At 51.2% G+C, this 26,419-nt stretch overlaps 1 protein-coding gene and 1 long non-coding RNA gene across 4 annotated transcripts in view; one reads left to right on the top strand and one right to left on the bottom strand.

Annotated features, from left to right (window-relative positions):
• Positions 1-26,419, bottom strand: part of LOC142888365 (plexin-A1-like) — a 190,303-nt gene that overhangs the window by 119,724 nt on the left and 44,160 nt on the right. For all 3 annotated transcript variants that reach the window (XM_076026601.1, XM_076026604.1, XM_076026602.1), the window contains exon 3: positions 22,401-22,583. In XM_076026601.1, the coding sequence (XP_075882716.1) occupies positions 22,401-22,583 (183 nt within the window). The remainder of the gene's footprint in view (positions 1-22,400; positions 22,584-26,419) is intronic.
• The window catches only part of LOC142888373 (uncharacterized), a 376,178-nt gene continuing 353,777 nt past the window's right edge, over positions 4,019-26,419 (top strand). Inside the window, exon 1 of the long non-coding RNA XR_012926684.1 lies at positions 4,019-4,483. This is a non-coding gene — a long non-coding RNA (uncharacterized LOC142888373). The remainder of the gene's footprint in view (positions 4,484-26,419) is intronic.

Raw genomic sequence — 26,419 nt, 5'->3', positions numbered from 1 at the left:
AGTAAATAAATAATATAAATAAATGGAATGCAGCCAGGATTGGAGCCACATCTACCTGCATGAGCAGCCGCCTTGGTTCAGCGCGAAGCTCCAATCAGTCCGACAACGACTCGACCAGCTGCCATCACCTGAGACAGTCAACTCACTTTTCACAGAAGTAAACAGAACATTTTTTTCTTCTAGTTTTTTTTTATCTGTCTTTGCTAAAAGCTGAGAGTTTCGTCACGACCGCTTTGAAAACTCTGTGGGTCTTTTTAGCATTAGCATTGTTTAGCTCCACCCAGTAAATACTCAGCTGAACCGGCTACCTAGCTAGCTAAAGCCCAATCCCCAGCCTGGCTGGATCTTTGGTGTTGGATGATTCAACACTGGACGCACACAGATGATTAAATCACTTCTAGCTGTGCTCCTGCAGTATTGTTGCATTTGTGAAGCCACTTTGTCGCCTGAGAAATGTTGTTGTTTTGCAACACAACCTAGCCGGCAAAGCTATCGAACATCACTTAAAAGTCAGGCGGACCTTATCGCGAGAGCAAGCGCACACACACACACACACACACACACACACACACACACACACACACACACACACCAGACGGTGAAAACTGCAGTCTACAAAGAGATTAATCTACGTATCAGCGATTCTCCTGTCGTGAGCGTTCTCGTGCACTTTGACGGGGGAATACAAGAGAATCCGAGCGACGGTGCTCCGTAAAGAGTGTGTGTTTGTGTGTGTGTGTGTGTGTGTGTGTGTGTGCGCGCGTGTGCTCAGCAAACACGTCCCGGATGAGGAGGCCGACGCGAGGCAGATTGTGCCGCCGCTTGGCATTGGAGGAGGTAAAGAAGAAGAGGGAGGGGGCGGAGGGGTGGGGGTGAGGGGGTGAGGGGGGGTCTTGAATGGCAGGACACGCTTAATGTCAGCCAGATCGCACAGTGCGACACTTCTTACAGCAGATCACGCCCAGAGAAAAGGATGAGGGGGCGGATTAGCCGACACAGCGGGCCGCCCGCTGGAGTGTCGAGGGCTAGAAATACCCCAAGCGATCCTCACGCACACACACACACACACACACACACACACACACACACACACACACACACACACACAGGCACCGGAGCCCTCGGACCACCACCACCACCCGAGAATCAACAACAGCGGCGGCGTTTCTGCTTGACATTTCTCCAGCAAAATCGTCACACACACACACACACACACACACACACACACATCGCCGTCTCTCCGCTCGGCTGATTAAGCCGCGTGCCGTCTCCCCCCCGCCGTCACCCGATACCCCCTCTGCAATATTGCATCTGGTCGGGAGTCCGCCGAGATGGAGAGACGGAGAAGAGGGGAGGAGGGTCGTGGAGGGGTGGGGATGGGAGAAGGAGAGGAGGAGAGGAGGAGAGGAGGAGAGGAGGGCCGGGCACTCGATTGGTGCCCGACCCCATGAAGGGGGGAGGCGGAGCTGTTGTGCTGCTGACTGAGGAGTTAGCTGTCATCACGTGATTGACATCCATCCATTCATCTATCTATCCATCAACCTAACTGTCCATCCATCCATCCATCCTTCTGTCAAACGTCCATCCATCCATCCATCCATCCATCCATCTATCAATCTAACTGTCCATCCATCCACCATCCATATGTTAATCCATCCGTCCATCTATTCATCCATCAATCCATCCATCCATCAATCCATCCATCCATCCGTCCATCTGTCTGTCCATCCATCCATCACCATGCAGCCTATCCCAGCTGAAGAGGGGGGCGGAGTTACACCCCGGACAAGCCGCCCGTCGCCACACAACCATGTTTACGCCCACAGAAGCCGAAAGGTGGCCAATCAAATGATGGCGTGTCTTTAGATTGTGGGAGGAGCCAGAGGAGGAGCCACTTGGCCACTGACCTGCAGCCCTATGTCAGCATTGTTTTGTTTTTTTGCAGGACTTGATCAATACGTCCTATCAACTGCTGCCTCAGGTGCGATTACTAAAAATAAACAAACAAACAAACAAACAGATAAATGAATAAAGATGCTGAGGGAGGCTGAGAGGAAGCAATAAAATCTCCAGGAACGGCAGGCGCTCTGATGACAGATTTGATTAACAAGCATTTCCAAAAAAAAAAAAAAAAAAAATAGACACTTTTTTTCCAACAGTTTTCTTAAACACAAGAGCCAAGCTGTTACACTTTAAAATAAATAATGATCATATCAGAAAAAATATGAATAAATGAAAATAAATCCGAGCGTGAGTAAGTCCCTGCGGGCTCCCCAGACACATGCCGCCGCAGCTCCGGGGTCGCCGGCCCCCCCGTCTCGCAGCCTGGTGACTTTCCACGGCCCACTGAATTAATGCTGCATCTGCTGGTGTCGACGTGAGGAGCCTGCAGTGGAATTTCTGCCGCTGCTGTCGCATCCTGTCGGCTCGCCAAGCGCCGACGGCTCGCAGTAACAGGCAGCGAGGCCCGGCCCGGCCCGGCCTGGCCTGGCCCTGTGTGCGTGTGTGTGTGTGTGTGTGTGTGTGTGTGTGTGTGTGTGTGTGTGTGTGTGTGTGTGTGGACGCAGGTCCGTGTTTACTCCAAAGCCACATGGCTGGAGGATAATCATGTTAGTGGTAGGGTTGACAAGTTCACGTTCGCCAAACACTCTCTCTCTCTCTCTCTCTCTCTCTCACTCACTCTCACTCTCACTCTCACTCTCACTCTCACTCTCTCTCTCTCTCTCTCTCTCTCTCTCACACACACACACACACACACACTAGACAAACGTCGCGGCCAAATCGCCCTTCCACCCTGACTGCTCACTCATCTGAACACCCCCCCCCCCCCAGTCCCCCCCCACCCTTTCCCCCGAGGGAAGGAAATGTTGCGAGTGGGATTCACGCGTCGCCTCCAAGAAAGAGCTCAGTCAAATCAGACGGCAAACCGAGTGAGACGCAAGCTGCGAATACGCAACGACGGAAAATACACAAAACTGTTTGCCCGGGTTTTTTTTCTTTTTCCTTTTTGAAGTCGTGCCCGCCGACGTCGCCCCGAATCAGGGCATCGGTTCTGTCGGCGCCGTGAGGTCGTTTGAACTCAGAGATTTCTTTCAATGGATTTCAGTTTCATCTTGCATCGAATGCAAAGACTTGTGTTGAGTGAAGGCAGTTATTGTGTTGTGTTACTTTGATGTCAATCAAACAGGTCTGTGAGGCTTTTCTTCCCCCCCCCGCGCCCAAAAAAAACAAAAAACACACACACACAAAAAAGTCTCTAGTCGAAATGCCAATGTCTCGGTTGCCGTGCGCGTCGTGCATTTCAGTCACCGCATCGATCGACGTGTGTATTTTCTGTTCCGTTTCATGCCGATAGACTGTTTCAGCAGTTCTGCAAAGAGCCTCCAAGCGTTTTCTTTCATTTTCTGCTGCACTGGTTTTAAAACCCAAGTCAAATTTGGCCGACTATTGGCTTGAAATTAGGCAGGGGGGAGAAAAAAATAAAAAACGGAGACAGCGGCTCATCCATCCGACAAACTCATCCGAGTCGACGCCGCACAGACTCTGACTGATGAGTTTTGCCGAAAGGGACGGCGATCGCGGCAACTGGCTGTCTGGATGGAGCGCCGCCCTGGGGGGGTTGGGGGGGGGGGTCTCGTGCACGCGCATGAGTGCGCACGAGGGAACACGGCCAATGAATGTCGCGGCAACAACTAGCTAATGCTGCTAGCAGCAGTGAGAACAGGCCAGAGTTCAGCATCAGGTCACAAGTTCGGAAGGTCACTTGGGGGGGGGGGCTGCACAAATACACACACACGGTTAAAGGAAACATACCTTCAATGATAGCACATGTTGCTGAGACATGGATGTAGCGTACCACACACACACACACACACACACACACAAACAAAGGAAGTCTGTCCACTGTCAAAACACTGCAAAACGTCTCGTTAGCTCCCTGTCGGGCTAGTGCACGCAAACTGGTTCACTGGGCTGTCCTGCGCCAAACGCAAAGTCTGGCTAACTGCTCACTCGATTAGCGGCTAATAGAAGCCAATCAACAAAAAGACGCAGACTTGCAAAATGCACTCGGCTCGTTTGCGGATACGTTTTCATGGACATCCATCCGATCGATAACCCGTTTTAGAGACGGCGTCGCCGCCAAACGTTATGCTAATGCGGCCGCCGCCGGCGCCGCCGCTACCCCGCTAACGCGGCGTGTTGGCGGCGGTAACAGTGAGCAGTAATCGCGTTTGAGGAGGATGGGCGGAGAAAACCAAACAAGGGTGTTTATTATCCCGGCGAGGCCTAATCTGATAAGCTGTCATCACTTCACTCTGGAGCGGGAAAAAATTAGGGGGTGGGGGGTGAAAAAAAAATCCTTGAATCTCAGCTTTTGTGTCGGAATGAGGGCGAGTGAGAGCGAGAGAGAGAGTGAGTGAGTGAGTGAGAGAGAGAGAGTGAGTGAGTGAGTGAGTGAGTGAGTGAGTGAGTGAGTGAGTGAGTGAGAGCGAAAGAGAGAGAGAGAGCGAGCGAGTGAGAGAGAGAGAGAGATCCACTCCGTTATTGTGTCTGTGGAGTTGCGGGTAATTAAATGTAGCTGATAATCGGATCCTTTTTGTCTTCCAGACGTTTTGTTCTCTTCACACCAGCGCAGCGGGGGACTAGCGGCGTAGCGAGCGAGTATGTGTGTGTGTGTGTGCGTGCGTGTGTGTGTGTGTGTGCGTGTGTGCGTTTGCGGGAGCGCCACAAAAGACACGGTTGTTTCCTCGCAGACGTCTTCCGATTAGAGGGTCAAACGACGGGATGTGTTGAATGTCTGATGAACTCTGGAGGTTGGCCAAAGACAAAAGGGGACAAACACGCGCGCACACAAACACACACGCGGAACGGGAGAGCTTGCGCACTACCATTACAAGCCGCGGCATTGTCCGATTTGCCCTTTCCGCGCCGGCAATGACTTTATGGCGACGTTATATTTTGAATTTTACGGCTCTTTGGCCTCATTATAGATATTGGTGATTATACGCAGCGGCGGCAGCTCGTAAAAACGTTCCAAAAGCCGAATCATTTACGAGCTCGTCGGGTGGCTCCGCTGTGAAAACTGTGGCCCGACTCTTGCCTCCCCCCCCCCTCTCCCTATCTTCCTCTCTGAGGCCGCAGTTGGAAATTACAACCCTTGGAGACGGGAGGAGGGACGAGAGAACGGAGCGCAGACAGGAAACAATCAATCAGACCCCAGTTTTCTACCCCTCCCACCGCCCCACACTTCTTCGCCTTTATTAAACTTCCTCCGGGCTGACCTTTGACCCTTCTGTTCCCAGCTACACCCCCCCCCCAACTCAGCCATTGCCCAAAAAAAAAAAAATGAAGCTTTTTGCCTTTTTGAACCCAGTCTGCAGGCTGCTCGCCCCCGGGGCTGACTGGCGGTTTAAGAATGCTTCACAGCGCTTCTTCCTCCCCCTCTTCCCCCTCATCTTCCTTCCTACTCTCTCCCCTCTCCCTCTCTTCTCTCGCCCCGAGCCGAAGCAAACAGCTCAACAACGGCCGACCGGGGAGCAACACGGCGTACGGCTAGTTCAAAACGAATAAACAATAAAAGGAAGGAATAGGGGGAGGAGGGGAGAAAAATAAAAATAAAAGCCTGATAATATAAATAGCTGCTCCCTCCAACCCCCCAACAACACACACACACACACACACACACACACACACACACACACACACACACACACGCGCACACACACGACCCTGTGGGCTCCAGTCCCGCTTGACGGCAACATTTCCTCCGTTCTCGCTGAAACACTTACACAAAATATATAAAATGTCTCGTCCTGGGGCGGTTATGAATCATAATGGGCCTGACACGCAGCAGCAGCAGCAGCAGCAGCGGCGACGGCGGTCAGTCAGTCAACAGCACGAGTCCGCCTTATTCATGAAGCCGCTTATCGACCGGCTCGGTATTCAAGTCAGGCTTCTTTTCTTTTTTTTTTTCTTTTTTCTTCCCTGGAAGCCACGAGGGAGCGTTAAGCGTTGTTGCAGCGCGATCACATGCAACGGCATCGCATCCATTAGCGCCAGAGTGCTGCAGGATCAGCTCATGCGATTAGTCAGGAAGCGGCTAAAAATAAAGTTTGACCGCAGACAGGCAAGACGCGCGGAAGATGGTTTGTTTTGTTTTTGTTTTTTTTTCCCCCCCATTCAGATGATGTTTGCAGAGCTCACGCGGAGGTCGTTAGGACGAGAAGAAGTTCCGCATGGCCTCAGACGGCTTCGTCTCCAAATGAAACCAAAGCATCGGCTGAACTTCACCCTGACACGTCGGACGGAATGTTTCTTTAAATCTTCAGGAATTGTTTCACGCGTCCATCCAGACGGGATCCCGCGGAAAACTTTTATACGTGGGGGAAGCCCTTTAAAAAAAAAAAGAAATGTGTCAAATGATTGACAGACGGCGGTATGTTGTCCCGCCTCTCTCTCCTCAGAGGACACTGATTGGTCTCTGACTGGCAGAAAGTTTGTTTTGTTTCTTTTACAATGATTACAATTATCATTTTAAGCCTGGAAGCTCAAAGTCTTACCTTTTTTTTTTTTTTTTGCAAAGATTACATGTTGGCTGAACTCAAAGAAAACATAATTAGCAAGTGTTTGCAGCAGGTCTTGTACTGGCCCGGTCTCGGGACGTTCCGTCCAAGAACCGGTCACGCTGGGGACACTGGGAGAACTTCAACTCAGCGGACCACACAACAGCCGCTGCAGCACAGCGAAGGAAAAAGACTTGGACTGTGTTTAAGCGAGTCCGAGTGCATTACATGGTGCCGCTACAATAAACTGTTTTCCTCATGTGGATGTACTTTAGCCTTTATCCCACTCCGGGGGCATTAGCATAGCCGGCGTCCTCCAGAAAAAGGGCGCATTGGGGGAACATTGTCGGAGCAATTTACGACCATTAAAACACTTGCGCGTGACGCTATCCCACATGTTCTTCAGGGGGGGGTGGGGGGGGGGGGCAGTCTCTGGCGATGGGGAAGGTGGTGGTGGAGGGGTCACCGCGGTCCCCGGGGGGCCCCTTTGGACCCGAGAACATTTCGGTTGAATCAAATTTGGGCAGCGTTAAGAGGCCCCCGAAGACAAGACGCTCGGTTTATTAACACGCTGCGGACAGATTGTCTCCAGTCGTCACAAAGGGGCCGTAATCATCAATGTCAACAGCGACAGAACACACAGCGAGTCCTGGCGGTGACCTCGGAGGGCTGGAATCTGTTCAAACCTGAATATCTTCCATCCTCGTGCAGCTTTAAAAGGTGCGCGGTTGTCTTAAAATCGAGGTCTAAAGCTGCAGTAAAGCGAAAGTTGACCATAAAATGAAGCTGAAAATTGGCCATAATAAATCATAAACCATAAAAGAAGAAAACGTCTGGGAACCATAAACTGTCCGGGATGAGGAGGTGACGCAAGAACAAAGACAATTTAACAAAAGTTAACGCAAAAACTTGTTTGGTGGATTGTATTTTTGTCTTTGTTATGTATTTGGAAAGATTGACGGATCGACTGAGCGATTTCACTCATACAGTTTCAGTCAGGTCCGTTTAATTCTCACGATGGAATTGAGTTTCGTTTATCCAACCGCTGAGGGAGGATTCAAAAACTGTGGATCAATAAGAGATTATTTGAACTCGAACAGCAGCTAGTTTTTGGTCAGAACTACCAAAGAAACAACAAAAAAAACGTATAATAACTCCACGTTTCATGTTCACTGAACGCTGCCACAGGTCTTTTACTGTTGAGCGTGTGTGGAAGCTCTTGTTTTCTGCACCCCAGTCCACCAGGGGGCCCCGGGGACCCGGCGAACACGCGGGACGGCGTTCAATTGGCCGTGAAGCTCCTCGGTAACCCCCCCCCCCCCAAGTGCACTCTCCGCTCCACTTGGCCGACTGCACCGATACTCCCGGGTGGGATAAAAGTCGGTGCCCGCGTCAGGAAAAAGTCGTTTGTCAGCCCATTAGGACACCTCCGTGGCTCCGCCCACTCCTGGTGTTTTTCACGTCGCGGGAGGGGGAAGGGGAAGGGGGTTCAGGAGGTCATGTGTACGCGTGGCCCACTGACCCCGAAGGTCTCATGGTCCCGTTTAGCGCCAGCGTGACTGGACTGTGGAATTACAAGTCACGACGTCGGGGATAGAAGAATGTCACGTCGGTCGCAAACACGGGTTTGTGTGCCTTAAAGGTGGAGGACAAGCGTTAAGTGTTGCCACTGTGACCTTCCAATCCGACCAGTCCTCATATTAATGAACACCTCCTTGTTTAATCGCACAATTAAAAGTCCTGCAGTGTAATTATTTTTTTACTACCCCTGACAAGCTCAACATCTCCACAAACAAGCGTTTATTAGCTCTCTGTTTACAGCCTGCTGCTAAAAATGATGCCGTTGTTCCAAATTCCACACTTTTCTGTGGAGGACAAGCAACGCCGTGCAGGGGATGCGGCCACTAAACCTGGCACAGGTGGCGGTGAGCGTCAGTCAAGTATCTCAGAGGCTGAATGCAACTTTCCCAGCACTTTATAAGGGAGCAGAAGAGGTTCAAGATGAATTTTTGAATCGAGACACCGATGACAATGTTCATTTTGCACATTAAGGAATGTTAAATCGTCCCTTCCAAATCCTGACTGTGATTGTACTATCATAGACTATATTTTAAACTTTAGTGATTTGCCCAACATCTTTCGCGAGTGAATCCCGACTCTGAATTGTTAATATTTAGTCTTTTTCATGCGGGCACATCATCATCGCACTGATCTATTATTCATCCGCTCAGTGCGCATCTGTTTATCTATTTCAAAACACACCGTTTCAAAAAAAACACACACACACACACACACACACACACACACACTCCTTGATGATATTTGACCGTGCATTATCCAACGAGCACGATCTGCCTGATCCTCCCCTCCTCGGAGTGAGGAGATGCCGCATGGCGTCCCCGCAGTCCATCTGAAGGCACCGCTTAGCGTTCTCATCCGTTTTCTCCACTCGTCCTAATGAAAACAGCGTTTCCAGGCATCGGCTCATCTTTATTGGGCTTCCTTGGCTGGAATAACCCCCCCCACACACACACACACACACACACACACACACACACACACACACACACACACACACACACAGCTACCGAGGTGTTCTTTAGTTTGGGGTCACAACTCAACACACTAACAAAGACTTGGTTAAAACAGTGGCAATTAAACATTGAAACAGCCGCACAAGTAGAGGGGGGGAAAAAAAAAACCCCAGTTGATCCTTTAACGTCTATCACTCTTCACAATCCGGCCGTCCATTATTCTGCCCCTCATCTCTCCACTATAATCTCCCAATCAGGCCTCCTCCTCCCCCGGAGCATTGTAATCTGCAATAATCTTCCGGATTAAACCAGCTGCTCCTTCTCATCAGTGAATGGCTTGTTGAACGCTTGCCTATTGTCTGCCAATATGTGTGCAGATTTGTGTGTGTGTGTGTGTGTGTGTGTTTTAATGTGAAACAAAGCAAATAAAGACATATCATAAAGACAGGAAATGATGTTCAAAAACAATAAAGGGGGAAATAAGAGGTATTAAAAAAAAAAAAAGAATACAGCTCTGTTTTGGTTTTATTTTTTTCATTCCAGATTAAGGATTTGAGATTGAAAATGTATTTTGTTGATTGTGGACAACAAGAATAGGTCCGCGCAGGAGCACCAGGGAGACCAGACGGTTCTGCAGGGCAGCAGACTCCAGTGAAGCCGGCCTCCTCGTTCCAGAGCCGAGGTGCTAATTAAGCGCCGTGTGTGTGCAACAGGAAGCAACAGGAACGCGACGCAGGGGCGCGACGGGGACGCAGACGTGTTGGCGACACGCGTAGGAACCTTTGCTGAAGATCCGCTCATGAACCACGGCCAACAGTCGGCGCAAAGGAGCACAGAACTCAAGACCCAGTGGAGTTTCCTGTGGATGCGTGACGCAAAGCTCTCATCTGTTACATGTCGGAGGACTAGCAGAACCAATCAGTGTAAATTGAAACTGGAAGGAGGCAGAAGACGGATGCTGCTGCTACAGAGAGGGGGCGGGTCTCAGAAAAAAACGCCCCAAAAAAAAACTCGCATTGCAGAACCGCACATTTCCTCCTTTGCAATTGAAAAAGTTCTCGACTCTGCTGGAGCACCAATATGAGGCCTCAACCGCCCGAGACAAAAAGAAGGAATCCGATTGGTCGACCTGAGTGTTCTTCCAATCGCCTTCAAAGTGCGGTCTTGACAAACCCCACAGATTTCTGGAGACGTTTGGTCCAGCACGTCAAGACTCCCAGGCTTCGGTCCGGCCGCAGGGCTGCTTGTGCCGAGCCCAGCTGACTACATCAACACAACCCGACTGAATGAATCGACAAACGATTCATCACCGAATGTTATCGCAGTTGTCGCCATTAAACACACACACACACACACACCTGGATTGGAACTAATTTCCACTCGTGCCTTAATAAAAAGTCTAAACGGCGACATGTCTTTGTGTTTCCGAGGCACTTAAGGAAAAAAGGACTGGGAGCGGAACGGAAATAAAAGACGTGATGTCGCTGCATCATCGGCACAGAACCGCATTAACTCCGCTGTTACTGTCTCGAGCCCTCCCGTCACCCCTCCGACTCGGCCCCCCTCACCCCCACCACCCCACCAGCAGCCTTTCCTTCTATTTTTTTCCCTCCCTCTGGCGCTTCTGAGTGGCTCCGCCTCCATTTATCTGCCAACTCTGCCTCTGACTCGGTGACATCGGGCGGCCTGCCAAGTCACTGTACGCTTCAATTAGGGGAGAGACCCCAGTCCACACGCGCACGCACGTATACACACAGACTCAACTCTACCCGACCCTTTGTATTTTTTTTCCCCTCAATGAAAAGAGAGAAAAGCTGGAGAGAGCACGGCCGTGTGAGTGAGTCTGTTGGTGGCGCTGTGCTCACAGTCCTGTTGGTCCAAGTCAGCCCCCCGTTCCCAACTCGTAAAGCAGTAACTTAGGCGCAAATAACCTCGTGGCCGAGGACAAACTGGCTGTAGTCGCTTCTTCGTCCGAGAGAAACGTGTCTTCCTCCCGCCATCTTTGTTTGGAAATTTCTGAAGATTCGGTCAGAAGGCGGAGTCTATCCCACTGGAGGGTATCCCTGCTGCCTGTTCAGGTTTGAAGGTGCTGTTCAACCACATCAATCCTCTACACTCAGACTGACACCTGAAAGGCAATCCACCAACGGCTGCGTTCAGACTGCAGGCGAATCGGATTCATATCGGATTCCTTCTCAAATCCGTTTCTTTCGGGCTGACTGTCCACCACTGTTTTTTGGCAAGTGTCCAAATGGGATCTGGCTCTGTTCAGACCAGGCCACATTATTGACAGATCTGCGTCGTCCAGCGCGTGTAGTGTGACGTCACGGAGAGTCGAAACCCGTCGGTGGGTTTGGAGCCGTTCACACTGAGACGCATCGGTTCAAATGCGCTTGAAGCTTGAATGTGGTTTCAATCCGTCTCGCAAAAATCGGATTTCATGTGGTTCGTGGCTGTTTAGACTACAAAAGAGCCATCCGGTTTCAATCTGGATGGGCTAAAAATCGGATTTTGGCTGGCAGTCTGAAAGCGGCTGAATTCATGTGCCAGTTTTTGAATGGTGGGAGGAGCCCACCACTGCAGTGGGAAAGGTGAAACATATTTGTCCAACATTGAAACGAAATCACCTATCGATTGAAAAAAACAACAAAAAAAAAACACACACCAACTCCAGACTCTGCTGCTGCATCCGTTCAGCGACCGTTTAAAGAAGCAGAACACAAAAGCCAAACTCTGTTTTACTGTGGCCAACAGATGGCTGATGAATTAGGCACCGCCGCTTCTGACCACGATTTTACCGTTTCATTAAGCGGGAGCGAAGAAAAAAAAAGTAACAAAAAAAAACATCATGAATATTATTTCATGGTACCGACGCTCGGTTGACACCCACAGGAAATCAGAGAGAACACAAAATTGTCACGGCGGAACCCGTCGAGTGTGAAGCAGCCGCCCATGCACGTGTGCGTGCGTGCGTGCGTGTCTGGGAAGTCGACAGAAGGGCAGTGTGTGTGTGTATAAGAGTGTGGGTGTGTATTAATGGACAGACAGATGGGCGGTTCTAGAGGAACAGTTGATGAAGGCTTTACACTGCAGCTGGCCCGTTCCGCTGAGGACACACAAACGGCGGTGGCGCAAGGAGGTCGGCTGGCAACCGGCATGTGTATTTGCGTGCGTGCGCGCGCGTGTGTGTGTGTGTGTGTGTGTGTGTGTGTGCGTGCGGCAGCTGCCCTGGCATCAGGTGGGCAGCAACCCGTTTGACATGAAGGAGGCACAGCTGCTCTAATATGTAAACACACGCCGCTTCCTCCAGTGCGCGCAAGCTGGTGAACTCTAATGACACGCATGCACACAACAAACACACACCCGCACACACACACACACACACACACACACGCGCACGCACGCTGGGAGTGCGAGGCTCCCTCTAATCTAAAGATTGGCGTCTCCCGAAGAACGATTTGCACACAAACAAACTGGGGGAAAGGGGACACAAACAGACAGGAGCAGCACTCCTGTCTGCAGATGCACTCTCTCTCACTCTCTCTCTCACACACACACACACACACACACACACGCACACACACACACACACGGACAGGCTGCGACTTCCGCCGATGCGAAGGAGATTAACACAAGAGCCACAAACACTGACACTGAAATGTTTCCTCTGCCCTCTAATCAGACGCAAACTCCCACAGCGGCTGCATCTCTTCCCCTCGGTGTTAATCCTGGAAGTTGTCAGGCCGCGCACGCGCACGCACGCACGCACACACGCACACGTCTCTGACAGACACTAACCCAGCTCTGTCAAACGCAGCCCTGCTGCGACACACACGCTCTCCCGTCTGCACGCAGACTCCGACCTGCCAGTTGTTCTCCAGATGCTCGGCACACGTGCACGCCCCCACGCCGCCTTCTGTCCGTGTGTGCGTGTGTGTGTGTGTGTGTGTGTGTGTGTGTGTGTGTGTGTGTGTGCGCTCAGGCACATGTTGTGACGGCAGGAGGGTGGCCAGCCTGAATCAGGCCACTGGCACCTGACACCGGTCACCAGCACAGCAGCTGTCTGGGCGCATCGCTGGCTGCTGCTGCTACTGCTGCTGCTGCTGCTGCTGCTGCTGCTGCTGCTGCTGACGCATAAGTGTGTGTGTGCGTGTGTGTGTGTGTGTGTGTGTGTGTGTGTGTGTGTGTGTGTGTGTGTGCGCTCACAGCCCGACATGCCCTTACAACAACTGAATCATCGCCGCCGCGTCCCCACTGCGACGCGGCCGGCGGGTGGGGGAGCTGCCAGCAGGGGGCGGGCCTGTGGGTGGGCCTGGAGGTCACGTGACCCACCCCATCATTTATTTACGACGACGATATGAGCCAACGCGTAAATTAACCGAGCAGTAATTCAATATGTGAGCGGTTAATCATCACTCCGACGGTGTGATTGATCCCCGGTTCTCACAGCCGCAACGCTGAAGACTGGAATTGTTATGATAGTGTGAATTATTTAAGGCAAAGACTTATGAATGTGAGAGGGGCAGCCATCTATCTCAGCGCTGCAGCTGTTTGTCAGTCAGCTCCAAAAGTGAAAACAATTCGACTGACAAACGAGAGAAAATTTCAGAGAAAAATTCCAAACTGTGCTGAAAGCTAAAGCGGTTTTGACGACTGGGTAACTCGTCCTGCAATATAAGTGCGTGAGAAATAAAAAAAAAAAAAGAAATAAATAAAGAATGCCAACTTTCTTTTTTTTTTTTTTCTAATCCTGTACGGCAGGTGCACAAAAACCTGCCTTACACTGTGCAGAACATCGCTAGGAGGTTGGGGAGAAAAAAATCAAAAAGCCGACTCACTGCAGGTGGACGTATCGTAGCGAAGAGCTGCGACTCAACGCACTCACCAGGGTGGTGGATGGTGGAGAGCAAAGCAGGGCAACAACGGAAGAAAAGTTTACTTCTTATTTTGTGTGGGGGGAAAAAACAAAACAAACAAGCAAGCAAACAAACAAACAAGGGTGAGTGACAGGAGAAGCGTTGTTATCGGCTGCGGGTCAAACGCGTCGTTGTGCGTCTGCAGGGCTAATGCTGCCGTTCCGCTGCGTTGTGTGTGAGTGCGCATGTGTGTTGCGCAGCTTTAAAAGCCGCTTAACGGTGGAACCCACAGCACCAAGGTGACACCGGTGTTGACAAAGCCCCACATATTTCTTTTTACATGTAAATATATTTTTGCACCGATGCAAAGTCAGGTCAGTTTTCACGCAGCCGCTGCAGCAAACGACCCAGAGTGTGTTGTTGTCGTTGTCGTCCTGTAGTCCATCACTCTCACTCTGATCTCCCCCTGTGACTCTTCGCTCTTATCAAAGATTCATTAGCCGGCTAATCCATCCCTCCATCCCGCCCTCCCCTCACTCCCTTCTCCCCATCCTTCCCTCCATTAACACCAGCGCCCTGGCTTCCTCCGCGGGGACCGCCGGGATAATGCCCTGCTCAAGGACACCAGGGGTGCGCTGGGCGGGAGAGGGCATACGAGGCGATAGCCCACCTGGGAGTTGAACCCACAACCCGCAGCGGCACATTAGCGGCGCCCGACCTTCCGGCGGTGGATGTTCAGCGCCGCTTCGGCTGATCTCCTGCCACATGAGCCACGTCAGAACTGCCAAGCCTGCTGGATCGCCTCTACTTCCTGCTTTTTCGGGGCGCCATCTTCCACCAGGGGGCAGCGGTGGAGCTGCAACCATCCAGGTAAATACAGCTAGATTTTCGTTGGAATTCTGAGCGACGTCTTCCACCAGGGGGCAGCAGTGGAGCTGCAACCATCCAGATAATTACAGCTAGATTTCCGTTAGAATTGGAGAAGACGTCTTCCACCAGGGGGCAGCAGTGGAGATGCAACCATCCAGATAATAACAGCTAGATTTTCGTTACAATTGGGGGAGACGTCTTCCACCAGGGGACAGCAGTGGAGCTGCAACCATCCAGATAATTACAACTAGATTTTCGTTGGAATTCTGAGCAACGTCTTCCACCAGGGGGCAGCAGTGGAGCTGCAACCATCCAGATAATTACAGCTAGATTTTCGTTGGAATTCTCAGCGACGTCTTCCACCAGGGGGCAGCAGTGGAGCTGCAACCATCCAGGTAATTACAGCTAGATTTTCGTTAGAATTGGAGAAGACGTCTTCCACCAGGGGGCAGCAGTGGAGCTGCAACCATCCAGGTAATTACAGCTAGATTTTCGTTAGAATTGGAGAAGACGTCTTCCACCAGGGGGCAGCAGTGGAGCTGCAACCATCCAGATAATTACAGTTAGAGTTTTGTTAGAATTCGCAAGCGACTGTGTGCAAGAGGACACCGACGCTCACAACCAGCGAGAAGTTAAAAGAACTTTCACTGTGTAGAACTTCATCATTTCTAATCGAGGATCCTTTATTTTATTCCTGCGGTCCCGGCTTCCTGTCCTGCGTGATCTGTTCCTTATTAAATGGCCGCGTCGTGCTCCCAGCATCCGGCAGAAAACAAAGTCCTGCAGCCGACTCGTCCCCGGAGGCGCCGGGCGGCCGGAGCGGAGACACATATCCGGTGTCATTAGGGGCTAAATGTCAGCGGAGAAACACTGATTGTTTTTCATGAAGCAAGAACCTCTTGTATTACATAAACCGGTAAAGAACACATTTGCATGTGAAGCTTCACCGCCGACTAATTAACCTGCGACCTTCTGACCGCTTCTACAAATTGGAGCTTTGGAAATCAAATTTGAGACCCGTCGTTTTTCTACGACGGTGGTGGGTCCTTTAAATTTCTTTTTCTTTTTTTTTTTTTTGCATCAGCATCCTCGCCTCTCTTCATCCCCCCCGTTTTTTTTTTGTTTTTTTTCCCCCTGTGTCCCTCGCTGCCCGTCTCACTCTCCTCATCTCATCTCATAAAAGCCTTGACAGAGATAGCACCTTTTTCTTTTTTTTCTCTCTCTCTCTCTCTCTCTCTCTCTCTCTCTCTCTCTCTCTCTCTCTCTCTCCTCTCTCTCTCTCTCTCTCTCTTGGTCCCCACCACGCTGATGTACTCTAATGTACTAATGGGTGGAGGAGATAAGGACAATGAGGGAGAGGAAAGTGGGAACGAGGAGGGAAGGACACACACATGCACACGCACACACACACAGAGACACTGTGGTGGACGGTTGAGCCAGGAGTCTCTCCGGGGAGGCAGATTTTGTGGGCATGGAGCCCACCTCGTGTAAGGTGGAGGAGGAGGGGAGAGGGGGATGAAGGTGACACGCGAGTGAGACGGGGAGACGACGGGAGTGAGAGCGAAACACACACTGGACGAGCCAAGGAGAGGGGGTGGGGGGGGTTTGGGTGAGGGATCAGAGCGGCAGCGGGGGAAAAAACGGATGAGGATGATAATTCACTCCGCAAAAAAGGGCTGCAGGACTCGTAGCCGCAATGTTATCTATGCGAGGTTCGCTCGCGTGCACGCACACACACACACACACACACACACACACACACACACACAGACACGCACACACACACAGATGGCATTTTTATACTACAGGACATGCAATAAAAAAAAAAACACCTTGCAAAAAGGAATGTTTTTTTTCTTAAAGGTCCTAAATGATGCAGAACTGTCTTTATTTCCTAGCAGTAATCGCTTCCCGTCAGCAAACTCCACGCTTTGCTTCCACTTCAATTTCAGCCAATCGCGGACGGGCAGACGATAAACTCGGCCGCCGCTGCCCCCGCTGACGACAGGGTGCCGCCGTCTCTCTTCTCAAACTTAAGCCGAACCGCTCCGCGGGCTTTCGCGGCAAACCCGCCCGGAGGTAATTTAGCATGTGAATGCTAATTAGCGCTAGCATTTAGAGCGGGCAGAGGATGATGGAAGTGGCTCGCCGGACGCTTAGTCTGGTTAAGTGGCAGAAACGGCAGGTTGGTGAAGATGATTGATAGCTCTGCGACGGCAAACGGGCCCCTGTATCCCAGCGGTGTGTGTGTGTGTGTGTGTGTGTGTTAGTGTGCACGCGCGCGCATGTGCGTGTGCTTCAATATCACTCCACTCTGCAAAAAGCGGTGGCAGGAAGTCTGGCGACAAGCACCCGAAGGCGCTGATCTTCCATCTATATTTAGATGGAAGGGGGGTTCCAGCAGCATAATTAGCCCTCTGTTTACAGCCTCCCGCTGGAGCCAATGCTTGTATCGGACCTCGGGACCTTCCGCATGTTTGGAAGGGAACAAAAACAAGAGGGCGGAGCCAAGAACTGGCAGCAACGGGTGTCGCTCCCCTAATTTGTTGGATCCATCCTTTGTGACATCACAAAGGGCTGCATCTCCAGAACTAAGTGACGCTTCAGTTCCGACTCTAGGGCTGTTCAGGGACCTTCTGGTCTTCGGGGACGGCGGGCTGACTGTGACTCAGCGGAGGGGGAGTGCACGGCGGGGGCAAACTTTTCCTGAAGATGTGACACGCTGACAGTTTTTTTTTGCGGCTCAGCGTGTGGTGTCGCTCGGGCGGTTGGCACGGCTACCTGAGTAGCGCCGCCGCCGCCGCCGCCACCGCCGCGATGGGCGCTGTCACTCCGGCGATCTTCCAGGATGGAGGAGACGAGGAGGAAAGTAATTGGATTTGCTGCTGGGAGGGAAATGATGAAATGACAAAACACCGGCACTCCTCTCCTTCTTTTCACCCATCACACACACACACACACACACACACACACACACAGACACACACACACACTGGGGCCATGCACCGCTCTAAGGAACTCTCCCTCTCATCTCCTCCTGTCTGCTTCTTTCCTGTTTTCCGAAATTTGGAATCACTCCGAGCTGCCGGCGCTTCCCTTTCATCTCGCCGGATGCGGCGGCGGCAGCGTCTTGTTCTTCCAGGTAGACGGGGGAAAAAAAGCTGCGTGTCAAAAAGGATTTCCAGGTGTCGCCGTCCCGAGTCCAGAGAAGGGGGCGGGGCTTCAGGAACAGCCAGCGGCAGCCAATCAGATTTCACGCTCGGGTCAAAACACACAAACACGTGCCTCTCCGGGCCGCGTCCAGCTTAGGGGGAGGAGACTAATCGCCTTGATCAAAAGGAACAACAACGTGTCGCTCAGCACGCAGGCGGCCGCCGACCGGGTTCTGATTGGCGGAGCAGCAGCCAATGCCGTGCCTGCGCTGCGTCCGATAAAGTTTGGAACACTATTTGTTCAGAATCCACTTAGGGGAGGACCGCCGCTGAGCCGCTGCAGTCAAGATTCCAGGGCACCGAGACGGTGTAAACAGGGTCTTTCCCGATTGGTCGGCTCGGCATCCAGACAAACCACTTTGTGCCTGTCAAAACGACGGAAGTACCAACATATTCCTGGTGCTAAAAAAAAAAGAAAAATGTATTTCACCGTCTCACTGTGGCAAGTGCCGCAAAAAAGGGCTGAGAGCCTCGGATACAGGAAGTTTTTACACGCTGTGCATGCTGGGAAATCAAGAAGGCGGTGCAAAATACGCGCTAACGCAGTGGCGAAGTAGCTTTCTATTGGCTGGAGCGCGACAACTGCAGTGCAATGTGGAAGAATTCTTAAAAAAAACAAAAAAAACACTTTCATGATGATAGCCGCTTGCGTTTGTTAGCGTCTGCTAGTTCCGCCCAACGCTGCCACCTCCTGGCCAGTCGGCTGCCAGGTTTCTAAGCTCCTAAATATGAAATATTTTTACGAGGAAACTTCCCTTTACAGTTTGATTGAGAAGAAAAAAAAAACAAAATATTGGGCTCAACACTCGGGTCCAACGTCTCCGTCGCTCCGCCAGCCAAGTGAAGCGAGGCAGCGCAGGGCCGACGCCCCGCCGGCCGACCTCCTCGTAAATCTGCCGAGATTTACGCGCTCGTTATACATTCACGGATCAATCAGCGTGGGAGGTGGAGGGAGGAGAGGAGGGAGGCGGTTCAGCAACGATGCAGGAATCCTGATGGTGCACCGCCACGCCATCCCTTGATTAGAGGCTGGCGGCGGCGGCGGCGGCGGCGGCGGCGGCGGTGGCGAGCGGCTCAGCGCGTGCGGCCATCCCTCTCCGTTAGCCTCGGCGCAGCTCTCCAGACGCTCGTCCTCTCCGAGCGCTGAGGCGCACAAATCGCTTTAAGGTGACCGCAAAGACTCCTTCGGAGCCAAACACTCATCACTTTCTGCTTCCCAGCTGCTGCAGCAGCAGGTGAAGCGCTGAGCGAAGCCTGGAAAGTTTCATACCGACAATTATCTTTCTTGGACGTCCGTTTTCTTTCAGTCTTGCAAAGTGATGATTTGCCAAGAAATTAGAAAAGGCAATCATTTAATAATTTTGCCTTTGCTACATTTTTAAGAGAAAGTGTTCCAAAACACACAGTTGTGAAAGTCAGCCTCTTGTGATGTCATAAAGGGCGCTGACACTGGCTCTCCCACCCAGTTCAATGAGCCACACCAGCAGAAATGATTCGGCTCCGCCCTGTGAGACGTGTGGATGAAGGAGCATCAGATTTGGAAGAAAATCAAAGATGAAGCTTCCAAGCAAAAATGAAAAGTTAAACTAGCAGGAGGCTGCAAACACAGGGCTAACAATGCTTTTCTTCTGGAGAAATGCACAACTTCGTGGACAAAGACTTCTTCTCGGCGTGATTCATCCTCATGAAGTGGCAAAAGAAATCAACCGGCCCTGCTTCCTGTCCCCGTCACTGCACTACACGACACCATACCAGCAGTACCCTCCTGCTCTTCCTCCTCCTCCTCCTCCTCCTCCCTCTCCTCCCCCTCCTCCTCACCCATCTCCCTCCCCTGACGGCTCGCCTTCCCCTCGTCCATCCCCGCCGAGCAGGAAGACGTGTCGTCTGTGGAGAAATGGGATTCCGATCAGCGGGATATCATACAGGATCTGCTGACCCGGTAGCGCTCAGCGTGCGCCGCACACACTCATACTCACACACACACACACACACACGCACAGCTCGGCAGGGGTCAGGCACAAGGACTGGCGGACTGGGTTTCAGTCGACTTGGCGAAACAGCAGAGACGACAGACAGGAAGATGTGGAGGAAGTGGAGCCGCCGCGAGAGCCGGCGGAACCAGGACGGAGACGCACAAACTCACACGTTGGACCCCGTCGTCTGAATCACCTCAGTGCGCTCGGCATCCCGTCTAAATATGCATTCCTTAATATTTTTTTTTTCCCCACGTGGACGATTTGCATGACTTTTTTTTTTTTTTTTTTTTGGGATGCGATTAAAGCAGATTAATCAGATTCACTTTGCGTTTCCCTGAAGCGCTCTGACTTGTCTTGGGTGCGCACGCAGCTCCACAAATAGAGCCGCTTCGCCCCACAGCTCACAGCTGCGTGTGTTTTCAAATCAATACTTTTTTTTTTTTTTTTTTTTGCATTACTCAGTCCGGAAGCAAAAAAAAGAAAAAAACTTCCTGCCTCCTGATTCACTCTGCTGAAAGTCTCCGTCAGACAGTCCGAGCTGTCCAGTTGGCTCCATCACTTGCACAGCTGTTTGTTTGTTTGGGTGTGTGGGGGGGGCATTAATTCAATATAAATCCGAGGTCGGAGCGACTCAACGGTTTATGAATAAACCAACAAAATATTCTTGTAAATGTGCAGAGAAAGACAGGAGAGGCCTCCCGTCAGCTGGTGGCGTGATTTACATTTCTACGGGGACACGGCGAGGCCCGCCGCTCCAAATCTGCCGCCAGTCGTATGTGCGGCTTTGCACTTTCACCAAAAGATGACGCGGAATTCCCAAACATCCCTCTGCGATCCATCCATCGCAAACGGCTGCTGTTCAGTTCGGAACAACTCAGTACTTCATGATTTTCTTTTTTAAAGGTTTCTATGCAGTTTTTTGGTTTTGTAGTTGCGATGAAAGAACAGTTCCATCAACTGAAAGACAACTGAACCGCATGATCGTATACGTCGTGTACCAGCACCGCTTATTAGAAAAAAAAACAACCCGATGATGTCACTTGATTATTTACTTCTTCCTTCTTAACGTGGACCAACGCAAATGTTTTTAATCTTCATGGTTTTTGTCGGTCAGAGTGTGCGCAGCGACTCTGACATGGACACACTGATGTGAAGGAGGAGGAGGCCTGCTGAGGGGAAAAGTGAAAAACATCAAACACACACACACACACACACACACACACACACAGAAGTGGCTCAGTCGGATCCCAGATAAAGAAGCAGCTGATTGACACACTCAGCGTGCAGCCGTTTCACTTGAGAGGTACGCACACGCGCACACACACACACACACACACACACACACACACACACACACACACACACACACACACTTTCAACCCACAGGCCAAAAGAGATTGCATGCTGGGTGTATTCTGTACATGATGGGAAATCACTGTTCCCCTGTGATTGAAGTTTGCACGCACACGGACGTACACACACACACACACACACGCGCACACACACGCACACACACGCACACACACGCACACTCAGCGTGGTGCTTTTTCAGTCCAGGTACTCGCGGGATACATAAGAAATCATCTTCACCCACCTTGAAGCCACTCAAACACTCGCCGGCTGCCGACGACACCGAAACCAGGCCGCCAAAACACTCAGGGTGATAAAACCAGACATAGCTTTGTCGAACAGCGTGACGTCTCTCCCCCATCCCCCCCCCCCCCTCCTCCTCCTCCTCCCCACACACACACACACGCCTGGCTGTCGGCAGCTGCCTTCCTCCCCCGTCAACCTCAAACGTATCTGCGTCTTCCCGGCGAAACAAACATGTTTGAAAGGCAGCGGGTGACAACGGCAAAGCAACGGAAATCCACTTAAAGCCAGCAACGTGCAGAATAATGCGACACGACACACGACACACACACACACACACGCGTGGAGAGCACGCGAGCGTAAGGATGATGGCTGAAATGTCTCACGTTGAGAGCCGAGGAGCGTCAGAAACGCGACTGAAAACGACACGAAGTGGCTTCAAAGAGTCTGAGGCGCGTGAAAAACCCGCACACACACACACACACACACACACACACACACACACACACACACACACACAAAGAAAAACAAAAAAAAAACAGGAATGTCATTCCACGTGAGGATCGTAAATCGCTGTTTTTGCCACCGTCAGTTGTCGCCGTGCTTTACATCTGAAGGCACAAATCAGGCTTCGCAACAAAGCTTCAGCCGCAAAAACCAGATTAAAAAATAAATAAAAAAGTATATAAAAATCCGCTGAAGAGCAACATCCATTCACCTTTAATGCTTCCAGCTCATTTTACACAAGTTAGAAAAAAAAAAAAAGAAAACCAGCAGGAGCAGCAGCAGGTCCTACCTTCTTCATGCGCCCGCCGCGGGTGCCGGCGAACGCCACCGTGTGTCCGCGGTAGTTGTAGGCCGCCACCGACGTCATGCCGTCGTCCTTGTCCACGTAGAGGGGGATGCCCTCGATGGCGCTGGTGCCCCCCAGAGGCTGGTTGAAGTCCTGGCCGCAGAAGTTGTCGTCTATCTGCAGCGGCTGGGGAGGAGAGAGAGGAAGAGGGCGGCGTTGAGTTGCGGAGTTTGGATTGCACGCGGCGGGCAGCTTATTTTTCTACGAATGGGGAACATCCGTCACCCCCAAAGCTCGCAGCCAAAGTTTGTTTCAGCATTTCGCAGTAAATTGCCTTCACTTTAGTTGTCACCAAGAGCAGCCGGCAACTGCTGCAAGCTGTCATTTGGGGAAAAAAATAAAAAATAAACAACTGCAGAAAGGCGATTAAAGGTTAAAAACAGCAAGACTTCCTACTCTTAGCATGGATGCTGTGGTACTGACAGTAAGAATCAAATCAAATCAAATCAAAATTTATTTGTGTAGCACTTTTACTACAACAAAATCTAACATAAACAAAAAAGATAAAAAGATATTTTTTCCAGTTTTTTTACACGCTAATGGTTTGGGCAAGACTTAAATTAGCACGGGTGGCTAGCTACACGCGATGGCAACTCGGCATCAAAGGACCTTGTGGCATGAGCGTATATACGGTGATAATCCCGTTTCCACAGGTTTCCACAGGCTCTTTCCAAGAGATTACAGGACGCGCATCCAATGGAAATACAACGTCTGTCCATCTGTGACTTATTTCAAGACGCCCGCGTGACGACGCGCCGCTCCGGACCGGACGAGAAAAGCCTTAACAGTCGTAACCGGCGCTAACAGCCCCAAAAACCTCCTCTGCCAATTTCCCTCCTGATTTATTCATTGAAAACACGACGGCCGTTTTATTTGTCATTCACGGAGGACAAGCTGCGCATCGCCGAGCCGTGCGTGCGTGCAGTCGGCGTTCTTTTCCCCTTCATTACGGCGTTTGATTGTCTCGGCGTGCACGGTGTCAAGCGCGGCAATTAAGCCGCCCGGCGCGGCCGGACGCTAGCGAAGCAGCTGTCGGCTAACGCTTTAAATATTGATTCCCCCGTGTTTGGCTTTGGTGCCGCCGCTTTATGACAAGAGACAAGCCGATACAGTGAGTAAATCGCATCGAGCTGGGATAGAGTGTGTGTGTGTGTGTGTGTGTGAGAGTGTGTGTGTGCGTGTGTGTGTGTGCGGCAGCAGGGGGAAATGACAGAGAAAATGACAGGAAGTAAATTATAGGTTAGATTAGCATATCATAATCAAAGTGTCTGCTACGGGCACATCGCTACGCTGATATGTTGATATGTCAGGTTTGATTTATGGACCTGTGCATGTGTGTCTATGTGTATGTGTGTGTGTGTAACTGGCGTGTCATTAAAAGGACGTGATAGCCGCGCACGCATCAGGAGGTTCCACCGGCTGCGACATGTGTTGTGGAGATAATCGACAGAGACTGAAATTACTGAGGAATTACCTCCCTCCCTCTTCCTCACACACACACACACACACACACGCACACGCACACGCACACGCACACGCACACGCACAAGCACACATAGACACACACACACTTCTTAACCCTTTCCTGGACGAACAATCACACGCGGTGGCGTTTCTGTACTTTATTAAGACTTCCTGTTGGTCAAAGCGTGATGGTCCAGGCCTCAGTTTCTTCTTCTTCTACTGTTTTACTGTTGTTTGGATTGCATATGAGACGTCAGCCTGGACAACATTTCATTGGAAACCAACAAAAAGAACAATCAAATATCGCCAATGATGAGTGTCGTCACTCATCCACACCAATGCGCTCTCGGGCCGCTCGTCCAGCAAGTGGCGAGAAGACAGGGGGACCAAGCCGAGAGAAGGTCAGCAGCAAAGAGGAAGTGACATCACACACAGAGGAGACGATGACCGAGGAAACCTGACACACAGTTCCTCTGGTTTCCTCAGATAAGCTGAGACAACTTTCACTTCCTGGTTGGTTCTCAACCAGCCCCCTCGCTTTGTTATTCTTTTTCTTCCCTTCACTTTCCATCCATATTTCTTCTTTAACTCCTTCCTGAAGCTCCTGAAGAACTTCTAATTAACTTCAGCTTTAATCCGCCGTTGATAAAAATGAATTAGATGCTGTTGCACGTGACGATAAAGAGTAGAGAAGCAGAACACAAACAAGGTTTGCCAAAAAAAAAAAACATGTTCAGTGTTTGTCTAGAAAACTTAAAAGACTGCCGTTCTAAACATTTCATTGAAGCTAGCTGATGCTAACATAAATTAGCACTTGATTTATTACTGCGCGGTGCGACGCGCATGTGAACCAACGCACATTCCCAGTGTTTGTCAAACTCGCGCACACACACACACACACACACACACACAGCGGAGATCGCCATCCTCCCCCCAGCCTGGCCCGCCGGCACGCCGCGGAAGCTAATGGTTTGTTATGTTTATCCCGACTTGCATCATTACCGTAGAGTCAACAGCTCAGATTGAGGCACAGCGGAGCGTTGAGTTTCCGCGCCCGCAGACAAACGTGGCCTCACACCGACCCGACATCTGCTCGCTGCTGCGCGCCTCGTAGACGCGTCTATTCCCGCGGCGCCGACTCCATCAACCCTCCTCGCCGGCTCGCTCCGGCGACCCAAGTGAAGCCAGGCGGCGGAAAACCCAGACAGATTCCCCACCGTTTGTTTCTCGCTCCGGCTTCCACGGCGAGGATTGCGAGCCTTGCTGCGACGGAAATCGGGCAAATGTTGCCACTTTTGTTGAATTCCTGTTGAATTCCCGATGTTCGCAGGTTTGGTCAATCGCTCAGAAAGCAGCGCTTGTGACAAATAAGCGTGCATCTGCTTCAAGCCAAGGCTGAAATCAAGTAAATCCGCCTTGAAAAGCTCCAATCTGAGTGGTTTTTCAGTGACTTTTCTTTTTCATTTTCCGATTTAAACTTTCAAAAGTTTTCTTAAAACCCGATTCATCAAATCTGATTGAAATCACATGGAAACTCAACTACGGTTCTTGACATTGTCACGGTACATCTGCGTGTGGAACTGGCGGATGGCAGCAGAATTCACGTTCCCTTTTTTTTTTTTTAGTAGAGCTTAACAAGATTTGCCTGACAATAGGTTGGAAAGCAGGCATCCGGCTGCTAAAAATACCCAGGAGAAAACGCAGTGAGTGAAAAACAAAGTTCCCGCTTCCCAGCTCCCGGCCCCGATGTGCCGCAGATCACCGCGACTGCAACAGATGTACCTTGCGCCCTTGCGAGCGCCGATTATTGTCATAATCCCTGCATCGTGCGGTGTTTGGCCCGGCGGGTCAGGTGACCCCTGCGGGAGTCTCTGATTGGTGCTTTTAAACTGCTCCGTGTGGTTTCGCCCCCGTCGGCCCAGTCGGACCTCTGACTGCGCTAATATTATAACCGGCGATAGCTCATAGCCAGGACCTTGTGCATTACGCTGCCTTATCACACACACACGCGTGCACACACATGCACGCACGCGCGGACACACACACACACACACACATAAACAGAACGGGTGGGTGAGGCAAGGACAATGTCCCGGGTGCTGTCCTTGCTCAAGACCTCTGCTGTACACAGTCTCTGGCTGGCCACTGGCAACAAGACAGGCGAACACACACACACACACGCATACACACAGACACACACTCACTCTCACTCTCTCTCTCACACACACACACACCCCTGCCACGCTCACGCTGGGTGAATGATGACGGGGTGACGAGGACAAGAGCGGGGCAATTGAGATGAGGAAGGAGAGGAGATGGACTGAGAGAAGGTTGGGGGGGGGGGGGGGGGGGGCATGGGGGTGGGAGAGGCCAAAGGTCAACAGCAGACTTGTCGCCGCTAATGAGCGTGAAACCGGGAGGAGAACAGAGACGGTTCGGATTCGGCCCTTCGTCCATCAGCTGGGAACCGAGCTCGGCACACACACACACACACACGT

Source organism: Nelusetta ayraudi, unplaced genomic scaffold (assembly GCF_046127955.1).
Source record: "Nelusetta ayraudi isolate G7.1 ecotype Tasmania unplaced genomic scaffold, CSIRO-AGI_Nayr_v1 ptg000019l, whole genome shotgun sequence".
NCBI lineage: Eukaryota > Metazoa > Chordata > Actinopteri > Tetraodontiformes > Monacanthidae > Nelusetta > Nelusetta ayraudi.
This window is presented reverse-complemented; position numbering and strand designations above follow the sequence as displayed.